Source organism: Camelus ferus, chromosome 33, assembly GCF_009834535.1.
Source record: "Camelus ferus isolate YT-003-E chromosome 33, BCGSAC_Cfer_1.0, whole genome shotgun sequence".
Lineage (NCBI taxonomy): Eukaryota > Metazoa > Chordata > Mammalia > Artiodactyla > Camelidae > Camelus > Camelus ferus.
In genome coordinates, this window is record NC_045728.1 from 15,639,718 (window position 1) to 15,655,209 (window position 15,492).

Sequence of the window (15,492 nt, forward strand, 5' to 3'; positions counted from 1 at the left end):
TTCTCTGCTCCGGCCACTCTTTCCTCCTTGCTCTTTATCAAACACACCCAGTAAGTCCCCACCCCAGGACCTTTGCACTTGCTGTCCTCGCCGCCCAACATATCTTTGTTCAGATATTTGAAAGGTTCAGTAGCTCACTTCTCTCAGGTCACTGTTCAATGCCATCTTTTCAGAGCGGACAACTCTGACCTCCTCCCTCACCCGGACTGAATTAAGCACTCAACACTCCCTGATTTAACCACAGTAGGTTAAACAGCACTGTGGTAGCAGATCCTAAGGTCGAGTGGTTTATAACATAAAGGCATGCTGGAGCCAGCTTGTACTGGATCCAGAGAGCCAACTGTTAAATTTTAAGGAAATTTGTGAGTCAGTGTTAAGCACACCCATTATTAAAAGTTAAATTACATAAACTTACAATTAACAAACATATTAAAAATGAGTGCAATATGTACTCAAAACACCTCAGTTCTCAAATGTTTTAGTACATTTTACTATTAACAATGTACACAAGATTTATTGTTATTACTCCCTATTACTATGACCTCTGTGCTCTTTTATCTGGACGGTGGAAATATGATGTGCTGCTGTCTCTACCTAACCCTAACTCCTTGTCCCGGGACGGCGTGCTGAAATCAGCCATACTGGGAATATTTACATACCACTGAAACCAGCATGTGCTACAAATCAGGGTTTGATTGTTTTCTGTGTCTCTCTCTGCATGTGTTTGTCTAGACTAAAGAAAGTGACGGGGAAAATACGGATGGTGCAGATTAAACTGTGAGGTGTGTCATGCCTGCAGCCATCGCACTGAAGCCGTGCTCCAGCATTCAGAAAATTACGCCTGATTCGATAGAGAGGGCGCTCACCGCCGATGAGCGAGTGACGCTGGGACACCCAGGTCTTCGGCATCACTTTCATTTTACTTGTTAACGTAAATGAATGTATCAACCAACATACACAATGGTGCTCATCCATCAGTTGCAACCAGGGGTTGATTTCGGATGCAAGACTTCAGCAAAAAATGACCCAAATCATCTGCATCAATTGGACAGATGGCATTTCAGTGTAGAGTACTGTATGTTTTACTATTTGTAAATTGCGTTCTATATATCAGTAAAGTTTATAATAAACATACACACACACACACACCCGTACCTATGTGCCATATATGCCTCCCTCTTCCCACCCCCTTTGGAGGGCTGGTTGTTAAACGTTTACTGGGTTTGTCCCCTACGCAAGCTCTGGGTCCATCATGGGTCCTCTGTTCACATCCCTCACTCTGGGCCCAGGGGATGACATGTGCAGAGTTGCTGACTGCTGAGGAGGGGAAAAGGGGCCACAATAAGACCCACTGGCTTTCAAAAGATCTGCCTAGAAGTGACATTCACTTCCTTGTTCATATTCCGTTGATGGAAGCAGGTCACATGGCCACGCCTACTGTAAGTGAACAGAGAAGTGCAACCCTATTGCATGCTGGGAAGGAGGGAACTGGGACCCTGGTGAACGGCCCTAATGACGCGGTGTGTCAGGTGCTTGGGTGGCCCACCCCCACACCCCGGGGGAACGTTCTGCTAGACAGTGTTTTGTTCACTGCTGTCTCCTGGGGCACCACGGACACACTCAGGATGTACTCAGTGAATCTGAGAGGAGACTAGCTTAAAGGAGGAAGGCTCTGGAAGCAAGTCCTCATGGAGCAACGGAGGAGTCATCCAACTCTGGGTCAGCAACGTGCTCTCATCGCCCCTGGCCCCTCCAGGTGCAGCTGGAGATCTGTGGCCCAGGAGGTCACGCTGATGCACGAGGCTGTGTCCATTTACCCAGGCCCGAGGGCCAGGGAAGGATCAGACCAGGGGAGTGGCTGCAGACACCAGCCCCGGGGAAGGCTCCACTGACCCAGGCTGGGGCCGGGGCGGGGCACACGGACACAAAAGACGGCATCGTTCAGATTCGGGCAGGAGTAGAGTCGGCCCTGAGAAGGAGGGACATTTTGCTCCTGAGACACCTTGCTTGCCACACCCTCGTCCTGGCGCTGGGGCCCTGGGGCCAGCTCTGCTACAGAACTCCTCATTCCACAGTTTCATAGATAATTCCAGCTCTACTGGGTGCTTCTTCCCAACACAGCCGGAGAGTAGCGTCTGCAAGAGAATTCACAGCTGAGGCAAAGTTTTCTTCACTCTCTGTCTAGATGGGAGACCTCAGTAAACCCCAGGGGCTGAATTAAGGCTCCAAGTGCTGAGCAGTGTCACAAAGTAAGAAGGAGAGGTCTTGCGTGTTCTAGAATAACCTCACGTGTCCACCCCAGGGTTGGCACCTTGGCACGCAGGTGTATGCTATCCTTCCAGGAGGGCTTGACGCCATCGCACACCAGGGATGTGGCAGCCCCACTCCCATTCACTGAGCGCCTACTGTGTGCCAAAAAAGTGCTACGCTAGGCTTTCCTATGTTCTGCTTCATTCATTAGCCAATGCCCCAACTCTGCCAGCTCGGTATTTCCTACTGGTCCAAAGAGGAAACTGAGTCTTGCGGAGAGTAAGTAACTCTTCCAAGGTCAACAAGGAGGTGGCAGAATGAGGATCTGAATGAAATCTTTCTGAATCTGACATCTGGCCCTTCTAAATCAGGACTCCTCTAGAAGCCTGAGAGACAGGATCAGAGACCATCCTTCAGGCCAACATGTACTCAAGTCACTGGGTTTAACCTGGGTTAAAAAAAAAAAAAAAAAAGACATCGCAGGCGTTGTCACATGTGAGTCACATGAGAGACTTCCACACGCTTGAAATAAATCCCATTTTGACCATAATGGTTTTTTTTTTCTTTCAATTTTTATTGAACACAAGTATTCTGACAGAATGCAAAGTCAAAATTCTCAGTTAGTACTCAGTATTTACACCAGTGAGAATGGAAACAAAGGTGGTATCGATATTTCACTTGGTAAAAAGTTTATAACAAGAGAGAAGGCCCCCAGAGTCGGGAATGCCGGGTAGAAATGAATGGAGGTCCGATAACCACCATCCGGACAGACAGCCTACCGTGAAAACCTGGGACTTGGAAGGCTCCATAGAAAAGTGTGAAAGTAGCGTTCCACTTCGAAAGCTGCACTATATACACCACGGCCCTTCAGGGTTTGGGGGCCCCGCACACGGCACTCGAGTGCCCCTCCAGCAGAACCTGGCCACGCCGGTATTTATTTATGCAGATACATATGTATGACATACACAGATAGACACACAGACACGGGAAACTGGCAGAGTGACCCCTCCTTCGAAAAATTAAAAAAGGTAAACTATAAGCTTTGATCTCTTAACATAAAAGATAGAACATCTTGAAAATAAAGTGACTCTCTCTTTGATTTTAGAGAAAGCATCGCTCTGTTTTTTTGTTTTTTGTTTTTCCCAAAGAAAGGAAAGCTCGCGCATGCAGAGGCAGATCTATGTATAATGGGAAAGAGGCCGAACAAAAGGTGGGCGGAGTCTTGGGTTCCAGATAATGGCAGAGCCAGGGTTCAGGGGACGGGGTTGGGGGGAGGCAGGGCAGTCAGCTGCCCTGGGCCAGGCGATCTGAGGCTCGATCATGCCTCTTCCTTTTCCTAACCATCAGAACCAAAATCAGTTTACTTGACCACAACCACTAGGAGTGAAATGCACAGTCTTGATGAGGTATAGTGTGGGCTCGGCCGAGGTGGTTGAAGCCATTAACATCACAAGATGAAGGAATTGATTCCACTGACAACCTGGGGACCGGAAGTGCCCATCACCCCACCGCTGGGTCCTCCCGTCTCAGCCGCCCAGGAGCTCCCATCTGCTGTGTGCTCTAAGAACTGTCTTCCCCTGACTCGTTCCTGAAGGGCCTGTGCATTCGAACCCTAGATTTGTGCAGGCCCGAGGATCAAAAGGGCCAGAGCTGTGTATCCTGGGATCCTCCACTTCCATCCCCAAGAGCTGAGAAAATGCAAAATAACCCCACATTTAGCAAATGATAAGACCGTTATTTTTCACAGTTTGAAGTGTTCGTCTAGCAAAGCGCCACTGATCAGACTGCAGAAGTGTCAGAACATTGGGGAGTGTGGCCCACAGATCAGACTCGGGGGCACTCTTGCCATCCTAAACTCTTGCTCTTTGGTACCTCAGGAAAGGTACCTACAGAATTCTGATTTCTGCTGACTTACTGTCATCTTCATCATCATAATCACTTTTCTTTCATTTTCTTTGTTTAAAGGCTTCAGTTCCTTTTAAAAGTTATTTTTGTTTCCTGAATATTTTTTTTCTGAACTATCTGCTAAACCTTCCACAACCAAACTATGTTGAAGTTTTATTTCAATACTATGACAAAAACACGTTTCACACTAAAATATTCACGCATCCACAGTGCACAAGCTTGCAGTTCTAAAGTAGAATGAGGAAAAAAAAGCAAATTTCTATACAAAGGGCTGGCTTTTCCCTTCTCCCCCCTCCCATCCCCCTTAAAGTTTCTGTATCTTTTTTTCCCCACTTGGTTTCCAATCCAGGAAAGTTGTGTTATGACTCCAAACAGCAGCTTGGGTTTTTTTTTTTTTCCTTTTCTTTTGTTTCTACAAATGCTGCCTAAGTGAACAGAAGGCCGATGTTATTTCACTTCAACAGATTTCCAAAAAAAGACACTAATTCCCTGAAGCACACATGCTCTTCCGCTCAAATCTAGATTCCGGGCTCAAAAGGAAATTGTATGTATATATTTTATTTGGCTTTCTACAAAAAGGGGATGTTTGGGGTAAAAACGTGTGTTCACCAAGACCAGCCCCAACTATACAATCTTCTCTGCTTCATTCAACAAAGCCTAAGGGTCCTTCAAAAGGAAGGACGGGGACGCCTGGGGAGCAGATCCTTTTCACAGATACAGGCAGGTGGTGGTTAATCAGAAGTGGTCTAACCCCCAAGGAAACAAAAAAAGAACCGAAAAACCCAAAAGCAAAACCATTCCAAAACGAGATGGATTTTTTTCACCTGAGTTGCACACTCAGGCAAAAATCTTCAATCAGAATTGGGGGTGGGGGTGGGGAGAGCCACTGTAAACAATCATATTTCATAAAGTTGTCTTGTGATGACCCTACCCACCTCTAGGCAGTATTTGTAACTTTAAAAAAAAAAAGAAAGAAAGGCAGCTGTTTTACATGGACATTGAAGCACAACCAAAGTCAGACATTTGTCAACTTGTAAACACTGGAAAACAAAGTTGGCAGAAAGAATAATAAAAAGAAAAAAAAAAAGAAGAAGAACGAAAAAGAAAAGGAAAGGAAAAGAAATCCGAATACTGCAAATTGAGATCTACTCCCAGAAGCTGCAATCTGGCATTCTTCCTACAAAACAAGAGTCTATGTGGGAATTGAATTCAGCTAGGAAGGTGACACACTTTGCATACTGAACAAATACAAAGTGAACAGAAATTATAACTTATTTATGAGGTTTTACAGAGTTCAAACTCGACTGAAAGTATAAAAATAAACTTGGACTTTGTTCATTCGGTTAGTCTCAGTGCCTGGAAGTATTTCTCTGAACCTTGTCTGTGCCAATTGAGCAACACCAAGTGCGGTCTTCCTGAACCTAGATTTCTGGGTTTTTTTTTCTGAGCTTTCTAGCTTCTTAATTTGGGGTCCTTTTGTTTGATTTTTAAATGGTTTCAGGGAACGGAGTGTCCTAGTTTGGCTGTGGGTTTCACCTTTTTGTCTCATTTTCTTACAAGTGAGTGGGCAACAAAGAAACCCTTTCTATAAATCTACAAAAAGGGGATCCCATGTTGATCTGTTTAGTTTCTTTTTTTTTTTAAAGGCAAAAGACACTAGAGGAATGAGATGTGTGTGTGTGTGTGTGTGTGTGTGATATTGGAGATGCTCTGGTGAAGCTGTTGTGTCACGTTTTATTTTGATCTTTGCTGGTGTCTTGTCACCCATCATGCTTTGCTCTCGTTCTCCGTTGTCTGTGTGGCGTCGTTGGGGACCGTCTTGACTTCGGCTGGCGCTGGCTTCGTTTCTGTCTCCTGGCACTCCGACTTTGCTTCTACAGGGCCCTTCCTGCAGAGAGCGGAGAAAACAGCACTGAGACCACAGTTTGCAGTAACGCACCCTTCAGCCAGTGCCTCAAAAGGGGGCTCCGTTAGAGCACTGGTCTCCAACCTCAGTGGCATGCTGGCATTACCTGGAACCTCTAAGAATCACGGATGCCTGGGCCGTGTCCCTAGAAATTCTGATGTAAATGGCCTGAACCTGGTGACTTTTAAAAGCACCTAAGTGCTTCTAACGTGCAGCCAAAGCTGACAGCCACTGAATCAGAGGAAGGTACCCTTTCCTCTCCCAGCCCTAACCTGATTCCAGGGCTCCAGCTTTACCTGGGGTGATGGAAACAGAGCAGACGCAGCCTTTTCCTCCTGCTCAGCTGTAGCGGCAGCCACCCAGCTTACAAATGAGGGGTGCTGGGCTCCAGGGGGTGCCCTGAAAACCCCCTGCTCTTGCCTGTCCCCACCCCCACCCTTCTGTGCTCTGCCTTTCCTGGTGGTGACTCTGTGGCTTGCCCAGGCAGGGTAAGAAAATGCTCTGTTACTGAGGCAGCTTTCCATGGGGGCCTGGTAGAGGCCGGAGCGTGCTGCCAGGCTACAAGGGAGCTGAGTGGAGCTGAGTGGGCAGGGCTGTCCTTCTACTTCCTGACAGCATCGGGGCTCCTGGACAGGGTCCCCATGCAGCTGTTGGTGGCAGCACCTCAGCATATCTGGGTGCAGCAGCAGAAGCATCTATAAAAACCCTGGTCTGATTCTGCCTCAATCAGTCCCAGGAGCGAGAATCTGGTCTCAGGATGCACCAGGGCAGGCTCAGACCCCAGCCCCAGCTGGTGCCACTGCATGTGGACATCACATTTGAGACACCTGTAAGCTGAAGGACCTTGCTTTGAACTTGACCCAACAGTCACTCAGTGCTTGGGAGCTCTGAGTCTTCCCAGACACTCAAGGACAGGAGAAGCAGGAAGAGGTGGGTGGGCGTGTGGGCATCTGGGCTGGAGTGCGACAGGGTCTTCTGGACCAGATTCTCTCCCCACATGGGCTTCGGGGTCTGCCTCCTTACTTCCCACGTAAGCGTACTGTTCTGGTGGGGACCCGGCCTGGCCCTGGAGGACACGCTGTCTGGGGGCCCCAGGGTGGCCGATCAGGGAGCCTCGACCTCCTTAGCTCACTTCCCACGCCACACTCATCAGGGGCCCGACTGTGAGGGCTCCCCCAGGGACAACAGACGCCACTGCTAGGGCGATCAGGATAGAACATAATTACCGTGGCCTAATTAGTGAGCTGGCGGCTGCCTGCCGGGCCAGCTGCCTGCCCCCGCTCCCTGCCTTGTCCCAGCCCCTGGGCTGACAGTCGCCTCAGAGAAGCCCTGGCTTAGGCGGAAGACACATCTAACGAGGAGGACACGGCACAGAACAAACGCACACCACCATGGGACGCAACCTGATGACAGTGGACAAAGAGAGGCCGTACTCGGTTTTTGCTGGTGCAGGTGGAACAGAACTGTCGGCAGTGGAAGGAGCAAGCTCAGGGGCTTGTCCACTGGCCCCAGCGGCGGGAGCAGGAGAGCCCAGGGCTGCAAAAACATCCTTTGCAAGGTCAATATCTGGGGTCTTGAAGTTCCCTTCGTCCATTTTAAAGTCCTCGCCCTGGGCAGGGTTTGTGGTGCTGACGGAGGCAGCCTCGCTCTTCGGGCTAGCGGGGGCCTTGGCTGCCTCGGCCGGGCTCTTCGCGGCGCCGGGCTGGGTGGGCTCGGAGTCCGGGCCTGTGGTGCCGGGAGCCTCCTGCTTGGCCTGGGGGGCTTCTGGGGCCGGGGAAGCTGCTGCTGCTGCTGCTAGGGGACCGGCTGCCCCGGCCGAGGGGGGGACCGGCTTGCTGGCCGGAGGGGCCTTGGGGGCCTCGCCTGCACTGGCAGGGGCGCTGGGGCTGAGCACAGCCCCCTGATTAGCCAGGACACTAGAGGACAAGTTGCTGGCAGCAGGGGCTGAGGTCGGGGTGTCGCTCAGATCAACGAGGGGGGCAACCTTGGGGGCTGAGGCCGGGGGTGGGGAGGCGGCGGCTACGCCGGGCCCCTTGGAAGGGGTGGCCTGGCCGGCGGGCACAGAGTTTGACTCAGGGGTGGCCGTGGCCGGGGGGGCAATACTGGAGGTCAGGGTGGTGGTCTCACTGGTGGGGCTGTTCTGAGCAGTGGCAAAGGTTTCGGTGATAGTGTCAGAGTTAGCGGTGACGGTGGTGACAGAAGGCAGCATGTCCTCGACAGTGGCTGTGGTGTCAGCAGGCAGCCTGTGGGGAGGACAGGAAGTAGAAGAGATAGACAATGAAGCTGGGACGAGACAGAGAAGCCGGGGCAGGGCGGAGGCCGAGGAGGGGGCCGCGGGCCGGGCATGCAGGGACGCACAGGCACGGACACAGGCCCACAGAGAAAGGTGGACGCGAGAGGAACACACGCCCAGGCGGGCAGAAGAGGAGACAGGAGACAACAGAGAACGTGGCATCTAAAGGGGTCCCCTGACTCTCTGCTGACTCCCTCCCGCTATGCACAGGGCTCCCTCCCCTGCAGCCCTGCCGGGCCTTTCTCATCCCCTGCCTGCATCTGGACCCAGGGAGAGGCCCGCTGGAGCTCGGCGTCCACTACCGCAGGCATCCTAGGTCCCTGGGGGATCAGGCCCAGCTGCCCTGCGGGGTCCACGGGACGTGGCGGGGAAGCTCGGGAATGAGGCAGATGAAGAGGGCTCCAAATGGCCCCCAAAGTCTGTGACTGTCCAGCCAGACAGCTTGTGCTTCCATTAAACTCCAGTTCCTTCAAACCCACAGTACCCATGACAGCCAGGAGGTCATTACCACAAAGCTGGATGTGGTTTCTGACTGAGGGTCCCCAAGGCTTCTGAGACCAGGAGGGCCAGGGAACTTTACCAGGTCCCCACCTTCCTGCCACCTTTTAGGAAGAACACAGAAAACCCTAGAATTCTTAGAAATCCTAAAGCAAATCTCTAAGCTCAGCCTCTCTCAGCGAAGAGAGAGAGGCTTTTGTCTCCTTCGGTCACTTCCAGGGTGTGTGTGTAACTTGGGCACAGGGTCTCAGGATCCCACCTATGCATGGAGACCATTAAGGCCGCCACAGCCATCCAGATAGAACCAAGGATGCCTCCTCTCTAGGGGGAGAGCAGGGTCAGGCATTTCTGGCCCAGGACTCCGGAATCCCAGCCTGCGATGCTCGTCAGGGAGCTGTGGGCGGGAGGCCTGGAGGAGTGGGCAGGGTGGTGCGGTGGGTGTGGGGCTCAGCTGAGGCGGTGCCAGCCCCGCCCCGCCCCGCCACGTACTCGGGCTCCGTCAGCGGCGTGGTCTCGTTGGGCTCTGTGTGTTTCCCTCCGTCGTGGTTTGGGGTCCGCTCCTCCTCAGTTCGCACCTCCACGATGGGCTCCTTGGATTCATCTTTCCTGTGGAGAGAGCTCTGCTGGTTCCATCCCGGGGAGCCGGGGGAGGGGGCTCCCAGCGACGCCAGCTACAGCTCAGGCACCTGCGCCCGTCCCGAGGCTGAAGCGGGGTCCAGAGCCAGACCCAGGTGCTGCATCTCGGCCCCTAATCTTGCCAGCTGTGTGACCCTGCACATCTGACTTGCCCACCCATGCTTCCATTTCCTCACCTGTAAAAACGGGCAAATTATAGTCTACCTCACCTAGCTGTTACGAACATTAACTGAGACGATTAACGTAGAGCACTTAGCACCGCGCCTGGCACAGATCAGCGCCCAAGTCGTCTGTATTTGCACACATGTAAGTGCATGCAAGTATAAGCATATGTATGTGTAAGTACGTACATGTGTTAAGTATATGCACATATAAGTACATACACGTATAAGGATATGCATATGTAGGTGTGTACATGTATATGTATATGTATGTCAATAATACATAAATAAGTATGTATATGTGTGATGCACATGTATCTGTAAGTATGTACATGTATACCACATACGGACATATGTACATACAAGTATATGCACATAGAAGCACATACATGAATATGATGCATGTATGTACAAGTAGGCATTCTATGTTTATGTATATTTAAGTAGGTATATGTGTATGTAAGCACATGCATGTATGTACATGCATATACACACATAAGTACATGCATGTTTAAGTATATGATGTATAAGTATACAGATATGTAAGTACTTACTGTACGTGCACATGTAAGTTCATGCATGTATAAGTGTATGATGTACGTATTTGTATATGTATAGACAGTGCCTGGCACGTGGTGATGCTAACAACTTATTTCCTTGCTCAGTCTTCTCTTGCCTCGCTCCAGCTCAGCCCCACCCAGTGACAGCCTTTGAAGGTTCCTGCTGTTTGGCTCAGGATCTGTTTCTCCAGCGTCTCTGTCCGGATGGACAGCTCCAGGAGGACGGGCATTTTTATCTGTTCTGTTGACTGCGGTACCCGAGTGCCTGGGGGTGGTGCCTTGCTAGGAGTGGCTGCTTCATAGATTTGCTGAATGCGCTGCATGAATGACAGCAAGGCAAGTGTGTCTCTCAAATGCTGACCCCTCCAGCTTAGCTCTGACAATTCCCCTCCTTCTGACCTATGCAGGGATTCTCAAACTTCTATGAGATTCTAGATGTGGGGCTGGGCCCAAGATTATGCAATGAGAAACATCTCTCTAATGCTTTGCTCCCCTGGGGTGTCCAGTGGGGAAGCTGAGGTGCCTCCGTGGCGGGGCCCCAGGCTGGGCAGAGCCCAGCACTCAGCAGGGGTGGGCGGGTCTGCACTCACGAGAAGGCGGCTTTGCCCTCCTCCATGTCCTTGCCCTTGGCTCCGGGCCCCGCTTTTCCGCACAGGTTGACGGCGATGCACATGAGCAGGCCACACTTGTTCAGGAAGTAGCAGGTGACGTCCACAGCCACCAGGAGCAGGACGAAGGTGACAACAAGGATGCCCACGATGGCGCCGGTGCTCAGGCCGGAGGTGGGGCTGCCGTTGGCTTGGGTGGGAGGGAGAGAGGGATGGCTGATGGTTAGTACACTGAGATGTAGACCTGGGCCCCAGCTGTTCAAACAGGGTCTCTTTCTATCTTCAAGAGGGAGGGATGGCAGCCTCATCTCACAGACCAGGGGTTGGGGCATGAAGCACCCACAAGTCAGCGCCCAGAGGAGACTGGGAGCTGTGTCTCCATCACTGCTCTCAATGTCTGAGCCTGCCCTAGACCCACCCAACTGGTCTCCCCGTGAGCCCTGTGAGCTGTCAGGGACAGGGTCCCAGATGGGGCAGCAGAGGGTTCCCAGGGCTTCCTTTGGGCTGGTGGTGACATCAGACACAAGAAGATGCCCAGGCCACCTCTGCACTTCCTCTCCCCTCTTCAGGAACGGCTCCAGAGGACCCTGACCATGGACCACATCCTTCCCTGCACCAGGAAGACTAATGAAGCCCGTTTACTCTGGAGACATGGAGGCCTCCCCAGGCTGGTGAGCCAGGTGGAAGGTCTGGGAATACTCACCATCTGGGAGCCAGGCACGCTTGGATCAGACTCCAGGAAAAGCAGCAGATTCACCCAGAGATCACACCCGCACGACAGGCTCGCTCACACAGGACAAGTGCCCACCATAGACGGACACACATTCTCACTCTGAACCAGCACTCCGCACCCCTGTTCTGACTCCCTGGTGTTCGTCTAGAACTTCCCAGAGCCCTGGGCTATTGACGGGATCACAGAAGGACCCCAGGCTCGGCTCCATAGTGCCCTCTCGTGATTGGAGCTAGGAGTCCACGGTGGCCCCATTGACCGCTTGGTGATTCCCACCAGCATCTGGGAGAGGACAGGGTGTGCTGTGGGAAGCAGGGACCCACGGGGAGCTTCTGGAGGCACAGGGTTCCAGAAGGGGCAGGGACTTGGCTTGCCCAAGGTCTGGTCTCACCACCAGACCTTGTCTGAAGCTTCCTGTGTCCTCCAGACCCACTGGGATCACCCAGCTCTGTTGACTGGAGGCAGGAACCGTGGCCAACACAACCTGGGTCTCACTGTGCCTTTGTTGAACCTAGGCCAGGCCCAGGGGACTGCGGGCCACATCACATGCCAGACAATGAAAGGAACACGTAACCCAAGGCGTCAGAGATGGGCCACACAGTCTTTCTCCATGTGGTCTGCGTTCCTGGGGGACCCTCTGTGTGTCCCAGGGGCCCTGCTCAGGCACGGCGGGCTCCTTCAACAGCTGTCCCATTCTGATGGCTTTTATTTCTAACTTCAGTTCAGGGTACAGGCCACCAGCCAGCACTTAAGAGATGACCATTCACAACCTAATTCCTGGCACCCAGGGCACAGCTGGGCATGCGCTCAAGGAGCCTTCCTGGATCTCAAATATTTTTGGCTCCTTTCGGACCTTGGTCTTGCTTCCCAGTCCCCCTCCTCAGGCTCTCCGGCTGGTCCCTTTCAACCCCACACTGAAGACCCAGTCTGCTCCCTAGGAAGGTCTGAGACTGGCACGGAGTCTCACCCATACTTCCATTTCCTCACCTGTAAAAACGGGCAAACTTTTACAGGTGCTCAGAGGACCACCATGCTCAGAGGACCCGGCTCTGGCCACTTTGTCTCGGGCTTTGGCAGCAGGAAACTAGCCACAGGCCCTGAGGTCTTCTCCCCAGCAGCTCACCGTCCACCCTATTTCCCCACAGTACTCACGCATTCCACACAAAAAAGCAAGGAAAGAAATGCAGGCTTTCCTGGCCTTCAGAATCCCAAAGCTGTTTCCCTGAACAGGGAAGAAATACGGCCTTGGGCCTCCTCTCCAACCCATGACGTTGGGCTGGAAGTCCTGGTGGTCTCCTGGCATCTCTACTCAATAGGTGCCAGGTGTCCGCCTCCTAAAGGAGGAGCCTAAGGTATCCGTGTGGGGGGAGAATGTCTGCATTTTTGGACTCAATGGCACTAAGTCCACATCCTGAGATTTATACATAAATATGGTTTTAGGGGACTAATCATGTCCCTAAAGAAGAAAGATAAACCACCGCAAAGCTCTCCATGAGGGCTGCCCTGTCCTGAAGGCTGAGGCCGACAGCACGAGCATGTTCAGGGAAGGAGCAGGGGGTGCGGGAAGACTGACAATGATATAGAACAGAAAGTAGGGCAGTGGTCTTCCCCCTCATTTGATATAAAATTCAAACCCTTTCCCCCTGGTCTAAAAGGCCCTACATGTGCTGTGGAATCTCCCATCCATCTGACCATCCTAACTCATGGCCCCCACATCCCTGCCCTCCACCCCAGCCAGATGGGCCTTCTTTCTATCTGCTGAACACACCCAGCTCATTCCTGCCTTAATGCCCTGCTGATCCCTTGCCTGGGACACTCCATTCCCATCACTTCACGGGTGGCTCTTTGTGGTCCTGCAGGATCAGCTCAAATGTCATCTTCTTGGAGAGGTTCCTCCCTCCCTTGCCCTGACCTCTTACCTGCTCCAGCATCCCTACCCAGTATCTACCACATTACCCTGTTTTATTCTTTTCTTACCATTTCTGTGCATTTCCATGCTTTTTACCTGGCTGCCCCGCCCTCTGAGCTATCCTAGCAGGTACCTTGTCTGTCTCCTGTCTCCCCAGCGTGTAGGACAACCCAACTTACAGGAAGCGTTCAAAGAATATTTGCCGAACAAATGGACAGTGTTTAGCCTGGAGATGAGAATACTGTCTCCAAATATTTCAAGGTGTGTCATTGGAAGGAGGAAGTGGGCTTATTCAGTATCACCACCGGATGGAAATAATGGGGGTAGGAGGTAAATTTCAGCTCCCATGGGAGAGAACTAACAGAGCTGTTCTAACGTGGCGTGAGCTGCCTTGGCAGATGGGCTCCCTGTTGCTGGAGGCATTCGAGCTGAGGCTGCAAAATCCCTTGGCCGGGATAGAGGATGCCTTCAAGACCTCTTCAACTCTACGAGCCTGTCATTAGACGTCCTACAGTCCCCAGCACACGGTACAGAGTCCCTCACATCCATCTCCTTCACAGTGTGCACTGAGAAGGATTTTTTCCTGCAAGATTAACACACTTGGTAGGCGCCATCTGTGTTCACAGATTCTTGTGATTTTACCTTTAGTTGAAGAATAAATATCTTTCAGTGCAATGTTTTTCCACCTGCAGCAAAATTCCTAGGGCGCTTTGTCAAGATTCAGATCCTGAAGCTCCCCAGTTCCACTGAGTCAGAATCTCTGGGGGTGAGGCTCAGGCTCAGGATTTGGAGCACCCCAGTGAGTCTTAGACACCCCAGAGTCTGAGGAACACTGCTTCTCGGTTTTCTCATCCCTACGTTACAATGAGTAATGGCTGTTCCCATGACTCACCACCCAAGGATGAGCCATGTAGTCTCACCTGGTGGCCTGGGCCTAACTGACATCCCTGATGGCTGGAGAGAAAGCAAAGACTTATCCCCAAGGGAAAAAGGACCACCCAGTTCACCAGTAAGAGTCTAGACTTGGAGAGGAAGTGAGGTGCCCCTCAGGCTGGAGAAAGGGCGTGTGTCACTTTTACAAGAAACTGCCCATAAGGGGAACAGCCGGATGCAAACGAGTATCCAAGTCAAGCCAACACTCACTCCCTCTCGGGGGCTGCTGCAGAACTGCATAGTCCAGGAGACCAGAAAGACAAAGGTGCCTCCAGCATCTTGCTTAACGCTTTACAGAAGGAAAAAGAAAACACCTTCTGGGCCTCTCTTGGCACGCCCTTCTTCCCACCCTCCCTTGGCTACCCCGTCTGCACACCTGCACACAGAGTGCTTCTTGGGTGCAGTTCCTCCAGGCTTAGAGCTGCCCTGACCTGGGAGCCTGTACAGCTGGGGCCGCCCATCTGCTGTGGCTCCTGGCCTGAGAGGGGCTGGCACTGATCAAGGACCTGGCTTGCCCAAGACTGAGACCTACATGTGCCTACATGTAAGGCACTTAAAAGCTTCAAAATGGGAAGATGGTCTCACACTTCACAGATGACCGGACGGCCGGAAGCCCTGTGCCATGGGATGTCAGGGCAGAAGTGCCCTCTCCATCCTTCGACTCTTGCAACCACTAAGCTGAGGTTCTGATTCACTCATGGACCCCTTACACATCTGCTGGTTCCTTCCTGGAATCTGCTGAACAGACAGCTGGCTCAGGGCTTTCAGGAGGACTCCAACTAACTGTGATTATAAACAGAATAGGGTTTGCCAGTGAGAACCTTCCCTTAGATTCTACTGAGACAGGAAGGGGGCAGGGCACAGCCGTTCAAGGAATAACACAGCAATTAACATCAGAATGGAGAAAGATTCAGCCCCCAGGAGGCCTTGAGGCTTAAGATGGTGGGAGATTTGACTTCTAGTAGACCTTGAGCTTCATTATACACCCATTGTAATATAGTAGCATGGTGAATAACATGCCCACAGGTGCCATGGCAGTCCCAAGGCTGGCCACAAAAGGTCAAAGAGTGGGAAATGGCCAACGTCCTGGGAGTCCCAGCCCC

General features: G+C 51.9%; 1 protein-coding gene across 11 annotated transcripts in view; it reads right to left on the bottom strand.

The window, feature by feature from the left end:
* Positions 1–2,803: 2,803 nt before the first annotated feature.
* Positions 2,804–15,492, bottom strand: part of NCAM1 (neural cell adhesion molecule 1) — a 297,404-nt gene continuing 284,715 nt past the window's right edge. For 5 of the 11 annotated variants that reach the window (XM_032472408.1, XM_032472410.1, XM_032472409.1 and 2 more), the window contains 3 exons: positions 10,800–11,007; positions 9,342–9,458; positions 2,804–6,043 (listed from right to left, as the gene is read on the bottom strand). In XM_032472408.1, the coding sequence (XP_032328299.1) occupies positions 5,923–6,043; positions 9,342–9,458; positions 10,800–11,007 (446 nt within the window). In that variant the 3' untranslated portion in view covers positions 2,804–5,922. Of the gene's footprint in view, positions 6,044–7,494; positions 8,305–9,341; positions 9,459–10,799; positions 11,008–15,492 lie in introns of all 11 variants that reach the window. The other 6 variants (XM_032472407.1, XM_032472406.1, XM_032472405.1 and 3 more) reach the window with 2 other exon arrangements.